This window comes from Pezoporus flaviventris, unplaced genomic scaffold (assembly GCF_033815535.1).
Source record: "Pezoporus flaviventris isolate CSIRO_AGI_PZ_B2104156 unplaced genomic scaffold, CSIRO_AGI_Pfla_v1 ptg000082l, whole genome shotgun sequence".
Taxonomy (NCBI): Eukaryota; Metazoa; Chordata; class Aves; order Psittaciformes; family Psittacidae; genus Pezoporus; species Pezoporus flaviventris.
This window is the reverse complement of record NW_026892630.1, coordinates 481,319-499,566: the sequence shown is the minus strand read 5'-3', so window position 1 is coordinate 499,566 and position 18,248 is coordinate 481,319. Positions and strand designations below refer to the sequence as shown.

At 43.8% G+C, this 18,248-nt stretch overlaps 1 protein-coding gene and 1 non-coding gene across 2 annotated transcripts in view; one reads left to right on the top strand and one right to left on the bottom strand.

Annotated features, from left to right (window-relative positions):
• ATP2C2 (ATPase secretory pathway Ca2+ transporting 2) overlaps positions 1-18,248 on the top strand; it is a 31,836-nt gene that overhangs the window by 9,308 nt on the left and 4,280 nt on the right. Inside the window, exons 4-20 of the mRNA XM_061475071.1 lie at positions 806-895; positions 977-1,012; positions 1,097-1,158; positions 2,079-2,187; positions 2,264-2,413; positions 2,515-2,583; positions 3,220-3,295; positions 3,538-3,604; positions 4,777-4,901; positions 6,766-6,863; positions 7,616-7,717; positions 8,531-8,620; positions 14,603-14,704; positions 15,281-15,437; positions 16,843-17,013; positions 17,638-17,735; positions 17,825-17,875. Coding sequence (XP_061331055.1) covers positions 806-895; positions 977-1,012; positions 1,097-1,158; positions 2,079-2,187; positions 2,264-2,413; positions 2,515-2,583; positions 3,220-3,295; positions 3,538-3,604; positions 4,777-4,901; positions 6,766-6,863; positions 7,616-7,717; positions 8,531-8,620; positions 14,603-14,704; positions 15,281-15,437; positions 16,843-17,013; positions 17,638-17,735; positions 17,825-17,875 — 1,653 coding nt within the window. The remainder of the gene's footprint in view (positions 1-805; positions 896-976; positions 1,013-1,096; positions 1,159-2,078; positions 2,188-2,263; positions 2,414-2,514; positions 2,584-3,219; positions 3,296-3,537; positions 3,605-4,776; positions 4,902-6,765; positions 6,864-7,615; positions 7,718-8,530; positions 8,621-14,602; positions 14,705-15,280; positions 15,438-16,842; positions 17,014-17,637; positions 17,736-17,824; positions 17,876-18,248) is intronic.
• Positions 9,894-9,966, bottom strand: TRNAK-CUU (transfer RNA lysine (anticodon CUU)). The gene has a single exon. It is a non-coding gene; the product is annotated as a tRNA-Lys (tRNA).

Sequence of the window (18,248 nt, the reverse complement as noted above, 5' to 3'; positions counted from 1 at the left end):
GTCCCACACCATTCACACCTCTGCCTTTGAGCATCATTCCTCAGCAGACACTTGACAGGGCTTCTTTCGGCTGCTGTTTCTGTAAAACGTCCCCTTTTGTGCAGTGTTGCTAAAGAAAAATGAAGGGACTTTCACCTTTGTCTTCATCATGGAATAAACTTAAACCATGGCTTTCCTACCATGAATCACCACACATCTGTTAGCTAAAAGAGATAGTCTCGTCTTTGCCTGACTTAATTCCCTTATGCCAATTCCCACATTAGCTAAACGAAGCTAAGGAGCAGGTAGGAGAAAGATCCTTACTATCTGTGCTTCAAAGTGAAAACAGTGAGGATCTGACTCCCACAGCCCTGGGACCAGTATGGAGTTTAGAGGATTAACTCAGGGGGAGGGAAGGAGAGAAATAAAAGAAAGGATTTCTGGTTTCATATTCTAAGAAGACAATAAAGATTTTGTTTGTCCCTATCATGCCTCCAAGCAGCTCTTAGAGTCAGCCCTGTACTGTACAGCTGCAGAGGTAAGGCTTGCCTGTGGAAGCAGGGGAAAAGAGAGAAAACTTGCATCTTTTGATGTGAGCCTTGACCTGCTGGTCTCTGATGCCATTCATCTTCTGTACAGGGGCATGATCGAGCATCAGCCTGAGTACAGGTGCTGCACCCTCTCTGTTCAGGCAGAGGCTGCTGGCACAAGCAAGGAGGGTCCGTGCAACCAAACCACTTTAATCCTCTCCAATGAGATCTGAGGCCAGCTCAGCTTCAACAGCTCCATATTTAATTTTATATTGCATTTTTTCCTTTTCTTTCAGTTTAAAAATCCCCTCATTCTCTTGTTGCTGGCTTCTGCTTTAGTAAGTGTCATCACAAAAGAATACGAGGATGCTGCGAGCATCACCATGGTACGTGGTACTTCTCCTGCACCCCAACCCTTGGCTCTCTGGAGCTGGTGTGTCCATCCTGTAATGCCTCTTTGTTCACAGGCAGTGCTCATCGTGGTCACCGTGGCCTTCATCCAGGTACGTTAGCCTCTTCTCCATGGCCAGGACTGTCATGAGTGAGCCCTCTCATGTAACTTGGCTTTCTGCTTTCTTGTTTAAAAGGAATATCGCTCGGAAAAATCTCTGGAAGAACTTAACAAGTTGGTGCCCCCTGAGTGCAACTGGTGAGTCATGCCTGCTTCAGTGGGTGCTAACAGGGTTTGGGTTATGAGCGCAGAACTGACCAGAGAACAAAGGTACTCCAGGTTGTCATTCACACAAGGAGAACCTGTTCTCTGGTGGTGGCACCGTGTGTGGGTGCAGCTCTGAGTCACAGCAGAAGTGGATGTAAACTCTGGTTGTTAAAGTAGGCACCCAGAGGAGCTGAATAAATGCTGGGAGACAGAGAGGTCTCAGCAACGTCCCTCACAAGGGTCCCTGCAGCCTCCTGTGTGCCTCCCCTAGTTTGGGGAGCAGCTGTAGGGTCTATCAGACACCACTTTCTACACTGCTTTGGTGTTTGTAGGTTACAGGAAACACTTTTCCTGTTTATGCCTCTGCACAAGACATGTCATGGACAATATGCATAAGCTGTAAGGCTCAGAGAAACTTTGCATTGCAAAAGAGCAATGGGGCTCTCTTCTGGTCCAAAGTTCACTCAGGTTTGGATTTTATAAACATCACTGTATGTTCCTTCTTTCTTTATGATATGACACTATAAGAATTTAACCACTTAAAAGTCTGTGCTTTTAATACAATAGTGAAATGTCAGAGGTAGTTCTAGCTTTAAAGAGCATCTTTTTCAGTTAAAGAATCAGCATTTCATCATTTAAAGCATGAGCCATGTCATTCCTATGGTATAAGACATGTTCAAGCCACTTATTGCTGAAATGCAAGTCTTCCATAACCTGCCCATCTGTTATTTATGAGCCCAAACTGAACACAATCAGCTCTGATCTTTCCAAAGGTTTTATGTTCTTTTTATATTGGAAGCTCTTTGGGGCAGCGTTCTTGCTGTCTTGCCAGTTGCATTCCCAAGCCTGAGAAGGAATGAAAAACCTCACAGCCTGGTTTCCATTCTTCTTTTTCCATTTGTCTCGTGTAGCCTAAGGGAAGGGAAACTGCAGCACCTTCTAGCAAGAGAGCTTGTGCCTGGAGATATCATTTATCTGTCTGTTGGCGACAGGGTTCCTGCAGACCTCAGGCTGATAGAGGTAAATACAGCTATGCATACAAGAGCCTGCTTTGGCAATTGCTTGTGTTAACAGTGCCAGAAACGTGTCTTTTTAGGTTACAGATCTGCTGGTAGATGAATCCAGTTTTACTGGAGAAGCTGAGCCTTGTAACAAGACTGACAGTGTATTAATGGAAGCTGGAGACATAACCACGCTGAGCAATGTTGTTTTCATGGGGACATTGGTGCGATACGGGAAGGGAAAAGTGAGTCCTGTCATCTCTGATCTTTTCCTCAATGTTTGTTACAAAATCTTTAGATTTTTCATCTCCATCTCTCTTCCCCCCCCCCCTTCCTTTTTTTTTAGGGTGTAGTTATTGGGACTGGTGAAAATTCACAGTTTGGAGAGGTGTTCAAAATGATGCAAGCTGAAGAGGTAAAGAAATGTGTGTGTGGAAATGGTGGGTGTCCTGAATGAAAGTTTGTGAGCAGGAGTGGTCCCAAGAATTAATTCACTCAATTTTTGTTTCTGCTACAAAATGACTGTGTCACTGAGGGAAACCAAACTGCTGTATCCAGAAATGTTTATAAGCAGGATTTAGGCTTCTAAATCCAGACATGTGATATTTAGCTGGAATCTAACCTTGTAGTCACCTAAACCTCATGGTTTCTTCTTCTTTATTTCACACACACATACTTTCCAGGAGGTATATTTTTTTTTTTTTCACTTTTACACATGTCAAACATGCATTACCCAGTGCTGGACTCAATCACTAAGGCCTTTTCCAGATTTAGCCCTTGTTTTGCCTCTTCCTTGGCTCCCCAGCTGTAAACAAATATAGTTTGTCTCTTCTCTCACTGTTTTGCCCATCTTGAGTGCATTAAGGCAGAGACTCTCTCCCTGTGCTAGGGTCAATGCTCATCAGCCTTTGTTGAGGGTTTGGGGTAGGTAAGAACCAGGCTATATGAGGCAGCTGTAGGGACCTACTGTGTGGGTCAGTTGTTCTGGGCTGACCATCATCTCATCTCACATAACAAGCAAAGAAAAGCAGCTATTCTCTAATGTTTCCAGACTCCCAAAACACCTCTCCAGAAGAGCATGGACAGACTGGGGAAGCAGCTCACTCTCTTCTCCTTTGGTATAATCGGTGAGTTGGACACAATGCTCACACTTGCATGGTCAGCCATAAAGGATCTCTCTGCTCCAGCCATTCTTCCAAAAGTACCTGTTGAAGTGGTTTACTTGGACTTTTGGGGTTGAAGCAGAGGCACCTCTGCAGGAGAGATTTGGGGAACTCATTGCATGCTCAGTTCTCCAATAACAGCTAAAGCAGGTTAGAGATTTATTAATTTCTTGAAGTATTTTAATCACCTGTTTTTTCCCCATCAGGTTTAATAATGCTCATTGGCTGGTTACAAGGGAAGCATCTCCTTGGCATGTTCACAATTGGAGTTAGGTGAGGACTGGAGAGTACCTTTCCCTTTGATTTCTAATGAAACATGTCCCAGGAAATTCCCTGTTCAAAACAATGGTCATTTCACAAAAGAGAACTTGAGAAAGACCCTTCATAAATATATATTGGTCTTGCACTGGTGAAATTAAAGTGAGTTTTACAACAGAGTTTGGGATTAAAAGAAGAACAAGTTTAAGGTTTATTTAATTTTTAAAATCTTCACTGGCATTTCTACCTCATCCCACTGTGAATGTCCTTTCCTATCTATGCTAAAGAATTTAGTGGGAGTGTAGCAACAGCAAACATTGCTCTTCTTTCTGGATTTACGTCTCAAGATAAGAATGAACATTTTATACAGCATAGAAAGCACAACCTCTTAGTCAAACATAATAAATCATGTATTTTTAGTAGTAGTCATAAAACCTGTTGTTTGGTGTTGTCATGGCTCTAAAATTGTTCCTTTAATGTATTCTGTGGACATAAAACCAAAACCACAAATGAGGAGACAACAGAGAAGCCAAACTGGCTCACTGCTCTCCTTCCTGTATCCTTGTGGGATGTGCTGGCAAAGTGGTTGCACCTGAGTTTTGGAGAGCCGCCTGTGGTTTTGAAAGCCTTCCTCGATCACTTTCTGCACATACCTAGAAGTGTTGAGAGTTACACAAGAGATAACTAAAGGACAGATAGATAGAGGTAATCTGGATTCTTTTAGCATGTCAGGTGTTGCAGGTTTTGATGTTGCTTTGATTTAGCGTATGCAGTGTGATTCTGTCCTGTGCCTGTATCCACATGTAAGAGAGGAGATGAGGGACTGTAGGTGGCCAGGAGCCAATAGCTAACGTATGAGCTGTGATGCCAAAAAACATTCAACTTCCATCCTCAAAAAGTTAAATAAATGAAATTAAATCCAACCCATAAATCACTAATTAGACAGAAATTAAAGCTCTTTGGCAATGTAAAGAAGAAAAGCTATTGTTTTGTCAAAAATATCCAAGAAAATGTCGAAGGGTTGTCAATGTCATAGCGTGGGGAGTCCCAGTTGTTAGCACTGCACGCTCCCATTCAGGTACACAAATACAAGCAGAACTCACCCCATGGAATGTCCCTTTGGCACATTTTGGTTGGTACTTGGTGTGACCCCTGTGTTGAAGCTGTTGTGTCTCTGCCATCTACAGCCTGGCAGTGGCTGCCATCCCAGAGGGCCTCCCCATCGTGGTCACCGTCACACTGGTGCTCGGCGTTCTCCGGATGGCCAAGAAAAGGGTGATTGTGAAGAAGCTTCCCATAGTAGAAACCTTAGGTAAGGCTGTAAGACAGGGCATGCAGCTTGGTCACCTGACAGCCTTCAAAATCTGAGCTGGATAGCAGTGGGCTGGCCAAGTGAGGTTTGGTCTGATCATAAGAATATAAATCTGGAGTGTTGCTTACTGGTCCAGAACAACCCACTCAGACTTAAATACACTTTATGTTCTCTGTTTCACACCCTTTTCCCTTATTTCAGTGATATTAACACAGGCAGGCACTAGGGACAGTGCACCCCAACCAACGGCATTAGCCTGTGGGGAGTAGAGCCCCTCTGTGGATATGCATGCCCTGCTTGGATTGAAAGGCTTTGTTTCTCCTTTCTCCCCATTCTGTGGTATCATCCTGCAGATGCATCCTGTCTGGATGAAAAACCTTGCAGCCCCTCAAGTCAAGCCTGGTGGCATAAAGAGAACCGTTTATCCTTCTGCCTGTGTGGATGTGACAGCTTATATCGCTATCTCCCTGATCTCCAGTCACAGAAAAGAGAGGACCTTGAGCAGACATTCAGCCCATCTTCACAATAGCAGGGCAGAATGAACTATAATGAAATTATTCTTCTACCTGCCTTTATCTTCAAATTGACCCTTATGCCCAGGCCGCTGTTTTCCAGGCTTTGATGCTCTGACCTTGGTCAGTATGGCAGTTATATGAAGGAGAAGACACACTGTGTATTTAGTACCACTCATTAAAAAGTACACGAAGTGCCAAGCCTGTCCCATGCAGTCGCAAATACCTGCTGCACAGCCGGATCCTTCCGCTAAAACCAGTCTTCCTTGGAAATGCTGCTATTGTTTGAACTGCCCTTGTTTGTTCTGCGGTTAAGGAATCTTATCACCCTTGCTTTATTGTATCTGCCCTCACCCAGGACATCTGAAACGGCTTCTTACCTCATGAAGAATTTTGTTCTGGTAGGGCTGTACCCAAGTAGGCGTAACTGCCAGGTGCCTGATGCTCTGCAGGACAGGCTGAGCATGGCAAAAACTGCAGTCTCCCTGTTAAACCTCTGAAAAGGAGAAAAATAATCTTCTTGATCTGACTCTTTTGTTGTCAATAACTGAAAATGAAATACTGGAGGTGGCAGCTTTGCTCTGAGATAATCCTTTAAACTGCAGTTAATTTAATTGCATCCCAATCTGCTTTATCCCTTCCAGGTTTTCAGCTGGTGGCCATCATGCATGTGGTCATCTCCAGAGCCATGGGATGTGCTCAGGCTTAGAAGGGAACTAGAATCTGGTTCTTTTTTTTTTTTTGCATTAAAGTAATTTTTTTGACTTCTTGAGAGTGGAAACGAGCCTTAATGTGGCAACTGTTGCATTGTGGTGTAAATGGGCCCTGGAAGAAGCATGCTTTACTGAATCAGGATTGTCACAAAGCAGAGAACAAGTCGGGCAGCTCCTGCTCTTAGCTGTGGACTTTAAAGTATTTTTAAGACAATATTTAACCCATCTACCCTCACAATCCCTTGGTGAGACAAGGAAGGGGTGTTATTCCTGATTTAGGGAAGCAAGGGTAAATGGCCCATCTGAGAAGGCAAGTAGCTGATACTGCTGCTTGAAAATATTGATAACTCCCCAGAGATGAGTGCCTTCTCTGATTGCCCACCAAACGATGCTCAAGACGATGTGGCCCTCTTCAGGTGTCTCCTATCACATCTCACATCCCAATTATATGCACAATATGACATGCACTCAGATTTTTCCTTAAAACACCTTATTGAGAAACATCCATTTTTTGGTATTTTCTCCCTTTTCCCACTGGTGCAGTTTAAGGACCTTTAGGGAAACACACTCTCCCTCTGCTGAATCTCATTGTTCAGTTGCATTACTTATTAGTTCTCATTAAAAACTTTCCTGCATCAGGTTGCTGCAATGTCATCTGCTCAGATAAGACAGGCACTCTGACTGCCAATGAGATGACAGTGACACGGCTTGTGACTTCGGATGGGTTCCAGGCAGAGGTATGGGTAAGATGGTAATACAGGCTTTCCTGGTTTGGTTTTAATTCAGCTAGGCCCAAGTGAGGGATGCTAATCAGCCCCAAAACAAGCAGCTTCTTGCACGTCGAAAGTTCCATTCTCATTTTGCAGTACTGGAGACAGGCAGAGGTGGGGCTGAGTGTACAAAAGCTGCTCAGATACCATAAACAAACATGTTCATTGACATAATCTGCTGCTCTCTGCAATTATTGTAAATATTGAAACCTGCCACTGACCTTTGTGGGTCCATCTTCTGTAGGAATATTTATTATACAAGTGGCTTGATACTTCTGCTTGGTCCATTTACCTGCAGGCAAAGTAGGCGAAACTTCAGGCATACAGAATACGGAGAGGCAGTGCAGTCATCAGTAGGGTTGGGCTTGAGCAACACTGGTGAACCCACTGCTGCCAAAGGGCTGGATCTCTCAGCTGAGCTGCAAGAGAATTCTGAAATCACAGCAAACAAGTTCTGTATAAGACAAGCTGATTTTTTTCTGTTCCTATACAACTATTGTAATATTATGCTTTCACTATCTGCAGCCTTTCCTCTATGCATTACTTTGATCTAGAAAGAAGAATCCCAGAAAGAATCCTTCAAAATCATAAATCTGCTCAAGTATATTTTTTTGTAAACACGTTTTGTATACAATCTGTATACAGATTGTTGTATACAGATGTAGTATAGTCCTGCTTGGCACTGGGAAATCTGCTCGTTCTGTCTCTCCCTTCCTCAGGTCAGTGGCGTGGGCTACAATGGAGAAGGAAATGTTTATCTTCTGCCATCAAAAGAGATTCTTAAAGAATTTTCCAATGTCTCAGTTGGGAAACTAGTGGAGGTAAGTATAAACTGTGAAACCCTTTGTCCTATTTACATTCAACTTTCATTTGCAATAGATCACTTTGGTTAATGAGTGAGAGGAAAAAAACCCACATTTGTAACTGGAAAATGGTGTTGCTGGAGCATGCATTTGGGAAGGTTCTGAGTAATTATGGTATATTATGGATGAACAGCAGTAATCATAACGCATGCAGGGAGAGACTGGAGTCATCAGTTTAAAATGTCGATGATATTTTGGATAAAAAGACAATTCTGGCAAAGGAGACACAAATTCATTTTACCACATTCAGGTTTTTAATGTGGGCATATTCTAGGTTTTAGCTAGCTACATAGTTAATTTATAAATGCACTGTGGCAGTCTCTGGGTTTTGTGTTAGCAATAAGTAAAATCTTGCACATTCAACTGTAGGCTAAAGTGGAGTGTTTGGGTAGTGAAATGATCTGAGCTGGAATCTTAAATGGAGATTAGGTTTATTTTATCCATTCTGCACATCAAAAGCAATAGTGGGAAAAACTAAGTTTTCATTTTCATGACTTACTGAGCTCATTAGACATATATCATGTTTTGATTAATATTATTCTATCTAAAACATAACATTTTACCAAATATTGGTGTATCCTACTGCTTAAGTGGGTTTAGAAAGCACAAGAACTGACATCAAGAGATGCTGCTGTGAGGAATATCACATCTTTTGGGATGTGGCTGCTTTCATTCTCCAATCTTTCATTATTTTCATTATTCATTTAAAGAGACAAGCTATGAAATTGGTTATGAAAAAGATAAAACATGTAAATATGCCTCTTTCTCTAGGCTGGCTGTGTAGTCAACAATGCCATTATCAGGAAAAATAGTGTGATGGGACAGCCCACAGAAGGAGCTCTCATTGCCCTTGCAATGAAGGTAAGGCTGAAAGGAGCTGGAATAGTTACATCTGACAGCAGGGATCAGACTTCTTTAAAGTCCCGAGACTGGTTTTAGTCTTGCCTTGTCTCCTCTCTCCAGGGTCATAGACTCACACCTCTCCTGTGTAAACCTCTTGTCACAGACAAACACCTTCCCTGGCCTTCTAACAGCAATAATTGTTTTGCTTCATTAATCTCTGCAATTAAGCAGCATGATGGATTTCTTTTGGACTCAGACTGGACTGCATTTTCTATATTTTCTTCACCTGCAATTAAGAGCTCAGGAGGAAGACAAGAGAGTGAAAAATGACTAAGAACTGGCTGTACTAGAAATAATGGCAGAGGGTCATCCTCGATTTGGGTCATCTGCTAGCTTTTACTTTTTTCTAGTTGTGATTATGTAAAACAGGGGGGTTTATGAATATTACATTCATGCTTATAGGCAGAGGGTTGTAAAATGCCTCAAAGTATCATCTAATCAATGTTTCACAGCCTGTGGTCCATAGACCTCAGGTGGGCTGTAAAGCACAGAAGGTCCCTGATGAAATGATGCTCCTGCAAACATCTGCTCTCACCTCCTGTTTTTAAAGCTTGTAACGAGCAATGAAACCATGATTATTTTTTTTTAACCATGAAATTTTATTTCATTATTATTTTATATGCTTGTCCTGGGTTCAGCAGTAGCAATCATGTTTTTTCCTTTGTGTTAACTGGTGCAGTGCTGTGTTTTGACTTCTAGTTTTGAGAACAGCGTTGGTGAAGCCGATGTTGTCGGTTGTTGCTAAGTGATGTTTACCCTGACCAAGGACTCTGTGAGGCTCATGCTCTGCCACGGAAGAGGGGAGGCTGTGAGGAAGCAGAGGCGGGGCGCCTGACCCGGGCTAGCCGGGGAGGTATTCCATACCACAGCACGTCATGCCCGGGGTGGGGGGTAACTGGGAGTTACCCGGAAGGACAGGAGCTTCCGGGTGGAACTCGTTTTCTTGGCCGGTGGTATCGTATTCTCTTCCCTTGTTATTTTCCCTTATCATTGTTTTAGCTGATAGTAGCGGTGGTGATTTGTTGCTGGACTGTTCTTGTCTCAACCCGTAGGAGTTGCACTCTCTCGATCCTCCTCCCCGTTCCTCCGGGAGCGGGGAAGGGGAGAGCCCCGGTGCAGGGAGGGGGGGGAGACGAACACGGACCTTGATTGTTGTCAGCTCGGCACCACTCACTGGGAGTGAGTGAACAAGTTACCTGACTGGGTTTAAACCACGACAGTTCTTTTTTGGCGCCCAACGTGGGGCTCGAACCCACGACCCTGAGATTAAGAGTCTCATGCTCTACCGACTGAGCTAGCCGGGCCATCAGTAAACAAGGCATACTGCTTTTCACTTTCTGACAGTTTATTATATGGTGGGGCCTCTTCAGCACGCACCACCTCCTCCTCTGGTGACATTCCGAAATCTTTGCCCTCTGGCCAGTCCATGATGACTTCTAGAATGCCTGGACGACTGGGATTTCCTATTCGAGTTCGTTGTGTAATTAGTGCAGCCCATTTACTCCATGTAGCATCAGTTGCATGATGTGTAGAGGAGACCCTGCCTTTGAACATCCAGCCCAGCACGGGCAGCCGGGGTGCCAGGAGGAGCTGTGCTTCAGTGCCAATCACTTCCGAAGCAGCTCGAACCCCTTCATAGGCTGCCAGTATCTCTTTCTCAGTTGGGGTATAGCTGGCCTCAGATCCTTTGTATCCCCGACTCCAAAAGCCGAGGGGTCGACCTCGAGTCTCCCCTGGAGCTTTCTGCCAGAGGCTCCAGGTAGGACCGTTCTCCCCAGCTGCAGTGTACAGCACATTTTTTTACATCTGGCCCGGTCCGGACAGGTCCAAGGGCTACTGCATGAACTATCTCGCGTTTAATTTGCTCAAAGGCTTGTTGCTGCTCAGGGCCCCATTTAAAATCATTCTTCTTCCGGGTCACATGATAGAGAGGGCTTACAATCGAACTGTAATTTGGGATGTGCATTCTCCAGAACCCCACTGCACCCAAGAAAGCTTGCGTTTCTTTCTTATTAGTTGGTGGAGACATTGCTGTTATCTTGTTGATCACATCTGTGGGGATCTGTCTACGTCCATCTTGCCATTTTATTCCCAAAAATTGAATCTCCTGTGCAGGTCCCTTGACCTTACTCCGTTTTATGGCAAAACCGGCTTTCAGCAGGATTTGGATTATTTTCCTCCCTTTCTCAAAGACTTTTCCGCTGTATCGCCCCACACAATAATGTCATCAATGTATTGCAGGTGTTCTGGAGCTTGCCCCTGTTCCAGTGCAGTCTGGATCAGTCCATGGCAAATGGTAGGGCTGTGTTTCCACCCCTGGGGCAGTCGGTTCCAAGTGAACTGGACACCCCTCCAAGTAAAAGCAAACTGTGGCCTGCACTCTGCTGCCAAAGGAATGGAGAAAAATGCATTGGCAATATCAATCGTGGCATACCACTTGGCTGCTTTTGACTCTAGTTCATACTGAAGTTCTAGCATGTCCGGTACGGCAGCACTCAATGGTGGTGTGACTTCATTCAGGCCACGATAGTCTACTGTTAGTCTCCATTCTCCATTAGACTTTCGCACTGGCCATATGGGGCTATTGAAGGGTGAGCGGGTCCTGCTGATCACCCCCTGACTCTCCAGTCTACGGATCAGCTGATGGATGGGAATCAGGGAGTCTCGGTTGGTGCGATATTGCCGCCGGTGCACTGTTGTGGTCGCAATTGGCACTTGTTGTTCTTCAACTTTCAGCAACCCCACAGCAGAGGGATCTTCTGAGAGACCAGGCAAGGTGGACAGCTGCTCAATTTCCTCAGTCTCCAAAGCAGCAATACCAAAAGCCCACCGGTACCCTTTTGGGTCTTTGAAGTACCCTCTCTTGAGGTAGTCTATGCCGAGGATGCATGGAGCCTCTGGACCAGTCACAATAGGGTGCTTTTGCCACTCCCTCCCAGTCAGGCTGATTTCAGCCTCCAGCACAGTCAACTCTTGGGATCCTCCTGTTACTCCAGAAATATAGATGGGTTCCACCCCTTGACAGCTTGATGGCATCAGGGTACACTGTGCACCGGTATCTACTAGAGCCTTATACTTCTGTGGGACTGATGTGCCAGGCCATCTGATCCACACAGTCCAGTAAATCCGATTGTCCCCTACCTCCACCTGGCTGGAGGCAGGGCCCCTCTAATGGTCGTCACAGCATTGGACACTTAAGTCGTGTTGAAAGGGATTATTCTTCGTTATCACAGGAGCTGGAGTAAAATCAGCTCTTCCACTCCATCTGGGAAACTGCTCACCAGAGACTGAAGCCGTAGCTCTCATGGGACGATCAGTCTTGGCCCTTGCTCCCCTCTTCAGTTCACTCACCCGTTCCTCCAAAGCTGAAGTAGGTTTTCCATCCCACTTTGTCATGTCTTCTCCGTGATCCAGCAGGTAAAACCATAGGGTACCCCGTGGCGTATACCTTCTGTATCTCCTCTCTTGAACAATAGGACGTCTTTTGTTAATAGCTGAGACGTGTGTTGGTACACGTGAGGAGCTGGATAAATCAGATACATCGTCCCTCAATTTGTCGAGGTCCTGGGACAGTTTTTTCACAGCTGAGATGATGGAAGGAGTGAGATTGTCTTCGAACTCTCGGAGTTTATGAACCATTTCATCCACTGTTAGTGGTACTATGTCATTCCAGGTCACTGTTGCCAATGAATGGGCATATGATGACGGTGCATTCCGTGTAAGTTTTCGCCACATGGGTCGTGTACATTCAACTTCATCTGGATCTATAGGTGTATCCCCGTTATTCGGCTTGATGTGATAGATCATCTCTACGATGGCCGATTCCCTCAGAGACTGGATGCCTTTGTCTATAGTAGTCCACTTGGCCGAACGACTCGTAACATCGTCCTTGTACGGAAACCTTTCTTTCACAGCTGCCAAGAGCCTCCTCCAAAGGCTGAGGGACTTTTTCTCTCTTGCAATTGCTTTGTCAATTCCCCCTTCTCTAGCAAGTGATCCCAGCTGCTTGGCTTCTGTACCTTCTAGTTCGTGACCATCGGCCCCATTGTCCCAGCATCGGAGTAACCAGGTGATGATGTGCTCCCCTGGTTGACGGGTAAAATCTTTTCGCATATTCCGCAGCTCGGTTGAGGTCCGAGGTCGAGAAGTTACCTCTTCTTCTTCTTCTTCGTCATGTGAGGATGACTCCTGATCAGATTCTGGACCGGGTGGTGAATTCATTGGTTCTTCATCTCGCTTCACCCTTTTTGCCTCCTTTTTGCTTGTTCTCTTGCGTACAGGGGCAACTGATATTGGTATGAATTGGTCCTCTGGTTTGGCTGCAGTGATTATCACTGTGGTTTGAGTGGCGACTGTACTTGTTGCTGGGGGTGGTGTAGCTACTGTGCTTGGAGCTGGGGTAACCGCGCTGTCTGTTGCAGTTGAAGTTTGAGCAGCTGCTGTACTTGCCACTGGGGTAGCTGCGCAGTTCATTGCAGCCAAAGTTTGAGTAGCGACTGTCACTTTGCCCTCAAATCCACCGACATTCTTTTCCTTTTGAAGGTGCTGGATAGTGTTGAACAAGGCCCTGTAAGCATAGGCCAAGCCCCAGCACGTTGCCGTGATTTATCCAAAAAAGAACTGTCGTGGTTTAAACCCAGTCAGGTAACTTGTTCACTCACTCCCAGTGAGTGGTGCCGAGCTGACAACAATCAAGGTCCGTGTTCGTCTCCCCCCCCTCCCTGCACCGGGGCTCTCCCCTTCCCCGCTCCCGGAGGAACGGGGAGGAGGATCGAGAGAGTGCAACTCCCACGGGTTGAGACAAGAACAGTCCAGCAACAAATCACCACCGCTACTATCAGCTAAAACAATGATAAGGGAAAAATAACAAGGGAAGAGAATACGATACCACCGGCCAAGAAAACGAGTTCCACCCGGAAGCTCCTGTCCTTCCGGGTAACTCCCAGTTACCCCCCACCCCGGGCATGACGTGCTGTGGTATGGAATACCTCCCCGGCTAGCCCGGGTCAGGCGCCCCGCCTCTGCTTCCTCACAGCCTCCCCTCTTCCCTGGCAGAGCATGAGCCTCACAGAGTCCTTGGTCAGGGTAAACATCACTTAGCAACAACCGACAACATCGGCTTCACCAACGCTGTTCTCAAAACTAGAAGTCAAAACACAGCACTGCACCAGTTAACACAAAGGAAAAAACATGATTGCTACTGCTGAACCCAGGACAATGCTAAATTAAAATCTTCCTTTTGCACCACCATTCAGCAGCAAAGCAATAGCAGAATACAAGGGACGTTGTCTCTTTTTCTTCTTTATTCTTTTTTTGGTTTGGTGGGAGCTAGGAGAGAGAAAAGCTGTTTCTGATCTCTACCTCTTCACCTAGAGCACCCATGCATGCTGCTAAAGCAGGCGTGTATTGATTTGAACTGTTGCACTTTAGAGCGGAAGGGTCTTCTTGTAGTGAATTGCTTTTTGAGTTTAATCCATCAGGAAATAATTTGAAACTACATTCATGATTGACCATTCAGTTATTTGCACATTTCCTTTTTAATTTCAAGTTAGGTGGCTTGGAAATAACTGAGGTGGGGGAGCATGAGCTTGGGCTGGAAGAAATCTGCTCTGCCCTTTGCTTTGCCTTTGGTTTAGGGAAAGGACTTGAACCTCCTTTGACCCAAAGCCCCACCAAGACAGCAGTGCAGCTCCCCAGTGCTTGCAAAAGTCAACAGAGATCAAGCTTCAAACTCCAGTTTAATTTATCCCACATCAGGCATCAAAAGGAAAAGATGGATTTAAAATATGAGTTTTACTCTCCCCACACTTCCTCTTGAGCTCTGTGGCGTATGACCGCTGGAAGCACATGGTCAATAGTCATGCCTGTAATATGGAAAATGTATATAAGCTTTGGCATTATTCAGCATTACAGTGCTCTTTTTGTTTTACCTTACTTTAGATGGAATTAGCTGACATAAAAGATATTTATGTAAGAAATAAGGAAATTCCATTTAGCTCTGAACAGAAGTGGATGGCTGTGAAATGCGCACTGAAAAATCAGGTAAAGCAAACAGTGGTGTTAGTTAGTTTCATGTTTCTAATTGTGCCTCTACAATAGGCATCAAATGGTATCTCTTTAGCAAATAATGTTTTCAGAATTTAAAACTGTGTCAAGAGAAAACAGAACAAACCTCAAAATTCCCAACTTGGGTGTAATTTTAGTTTGTAAAAGCTGTGTTTGAATGGGAGAAGATAATACTTTTCATATAGGGGTTTGAGCATGAAAACAAAAGCTTTTCAGACAGGTGAAGAAAGATATGATGTTTGGAGGAAAATGCTGATTGTTTTTCCTTTATGGGGTTAAGGAGCTTATTTTGACTGATACAATATTCAAGTTAAAGAACTCACCAATCTTTTTATTACCGTTCTGTCTATGATAGCTGAACATGAAAAATGGCTAGAGCAAAAATATCACATCCTATAGATAATACCTGCACCTGTGCATTTTACAAACAGGTAAAAGAGCAACAAAGATCTTTTTTACTGAGGATGTAAAGCCTTATACATTATCAGTATTTTTAAAGTGTGCTCTTTTCTTTCTTTTTTCAATAAAGTATATTATCTCCTTACTTTAAAGGATCAGGATGATATTTACTTTATGAAAGGAGCATTTGAAGAAGTGATTGGATACTGCTCTCTGTATAACAGCGGTGGCATCTCGTTATCACTTACGCCCCAGCAGAAAGCCTTCTACCAGCAGGAAGAAAAACGAATGGGGTCATCAGGTCTAAGGGGTCAGTCATTACTGTCTACGTCCCTTACACTTATAGGTTATCTGCCCTTATGCTTTCCTGCTCTGTTTTGGTCAGTATGGACAGAGGCTCAGTCCTTAGCATCAATTACATGATCTCTTCATCATGCTCATCAGAGTTTGCCAAGGGTCATGTCTTAAGTATGCTGGCTGCTTGCTTTCCACTGATCTTTTTGTTTTCTGAGTTTAAATTAGGGAGATTGAAAGGAGCTGAAAGTAAGCACTGGAAATGGTGAACACTTTTCTTCCACGGAGCGCTGTGATTGCCTGGGATACAGTCTGAATGGTGCATTGAAAATCTATGTGCTGAACCCGATCTAAGCAGTGCTCTGCCAAGTTTTGCTTTGGAGAAGCTGTTTCAAAGGCAACAAAAAGGCAACTCTGAAAAGGATTCAAAACATGGATTTGGGCACAGAGAGTTTTATTTGAAGCTTGGTTCAATTCTCTATTAGGACCAAATCTAACGATCTCCTTTTGATCTTGACTACATGTCACTGCAGCCCACAGAAGTTTTTATACGTGTCGTTTCCTTCCCTTCATTGCTAGAAACATCCTTTCAGAAATGTCTTAGACTTTTACACAGTTACAAAGACACCATCTCCTGTGCACATTCCCAGTGTGTAATAGATGAGAACAAGTCTTGGCAGACAGTCTGGAAGATGGTATAGTTAATGTACATATTCTCTAGCCTTGTGTCTTGCAGTTAGTAAATCATGTACAGAGCTTGCTTTGCAATATCTGAATCATCTACCAGTGTGAATGGCAAATTACTGCTCTGAAGAAAAGTGATTAGCTCAGGCACCTGCTGTGAGCTGATGATTCAATCATCAAAGCAGCACTGACATGAACCCCTGGCACAATATCCTTGAGTGATTTGAGAATGATTGAATGATACGGTTAGGCACCAAGAACAGAAACAAAGTGTTCAGAGCCTTGACGTTTGCATGATGGAAGTTTCACTGGTTTAAGTGAATTTACATTTTGTATTTTTCAATTAAAACAAAACAAACAAAAAGTCTAAGTTTTTACATGATTGCTATTGTATAACATAGCAATTTAATAGTGTCTAGTCTAACATCGCACTGTCCCAATTTAATCCTTCTGCATTTAAGGAAGACTTGATGGACAGCTTTAAATTAGAAAGAAATAATCCCTAAGCAAACATGTGGAACAGAAATGCTCCAATTCAGAAGAACTACATTAATTGATTGGACCAAATTTGTGTGTCTATGCAAGATCTGAATAGAATGACTAAAGACCTGGTTTTAATTACTTCCTCTGCTGGAAAACTGGCAATTTAATATCTCATCTAAATGTTCATTTTAAGGTATGGAAATGTATTATTAGTAATTTAGTCTTGTCTTCTTTCCCTCCCCCTCTATTTCTAGTACTTGCTTTGGCTTCAGGTCCAGAACTTGGCAAACTAACATTTTTAGGTCTGGTTGGAATAATTGATCCGCCAAGGGCTGGAGTGAGAGAAGCTGTTCAAGTCCTTCTGGATTCTGGTGTATCAGTAAAGATGATAACTGGAGATGCCTTGGAAACTGCTGTGGCTATAGGTAGCAAACTTAGCTTCTTTCCTGTGGGTCTACAGTATGTCCGTTAGATCAGTCAAATGTTATGTTCCTTAATAATCAACTGGTTCCTTCTTTGTGTGTACAACTGAGGTTTTAAATGCCACTAAGTTCTTGCATTTCCATTGAAACAAATCATATGAAATGCAGTAATAGAGCAGCTATGAGCTATGGGACAAATTCTAGTAACTTAATTCCACTATTTTAGCACCAGAAATGGAGAAATCTCAGCGTAAGACCCTTAAATGAGACAGATGGCATTGTCAGGATTTTACACCCCACTAATATTAGGAGCATGAGTATCTCTGTGTTTCCCACTTTTGCTTTTTGCCATTAGAAATATACAGAGCAAGCAGCAGAGAAGAGACTGACAGATTAAGTATCAGCTTTACTTCTGGGTATTTGACTGCTTCCATAACTCCAGCTAAACAATGACAGGGTGACTGACCCAGCTCAGAGCCCAGAGAACTATGTGCCCTATCAGATGCTCTAGGATCAGATAAATTTCCCAGTAAATTCTTTAATTGCTGCCGCTGTTCTCTGAGTCAAAAAATAGCTGTCTTTTCCCAGAGCTGATGGGCAGATCTCATTTTGGGCTTTTCTTTCCAGGGCAGAATATTGGTCTCTGCAATGGAAAGCTGAAAGCCATGTCTGGGGAAGAGCTGGACCAACTGGCAGAGGCAGAGCTATCATCCACCGTCAAAAACGTAATGGTTTTGATTACAAAAACCAAGCCAATCCAATAGCCAATCCAATAGCAACTGCCTAACACAAGATCGTATTTTTTGTTTTTCAGGTTTCCATTTTCTTCAGAACAAGTCCAAAGCACAAACTGAAAATAATAAAGGTACTAAGCACCTCTTAAATCCATTGTATATCTCACTAAAACAAGATGTGAGGGGAGGGAGAGAGGAGAGAGGGCAGCTCAGTTCTGGTATCAATTGTCACTGAATGCATCAACATTTTTCTTGCAGATCTGGCCTGAGTTATTTGAAAGACACTAGTGAGATATTAGCAAGCATAATATCAGGAGAATTATTTTTGACATTTCATTCCCCTCTTCTAACTCCTGATGGAGTTTTATACTCCTGAAAATCCAGTCTCTTAATTCTTGGTCTGAGTTCCATCCTCAGTAGGCTGCTGAGTCTGCTTTACCCTCAAAGTCACATAACACTTCTACTGTTTCAATATTGCATTCAAATCTTGCTATTGCCAAAAGG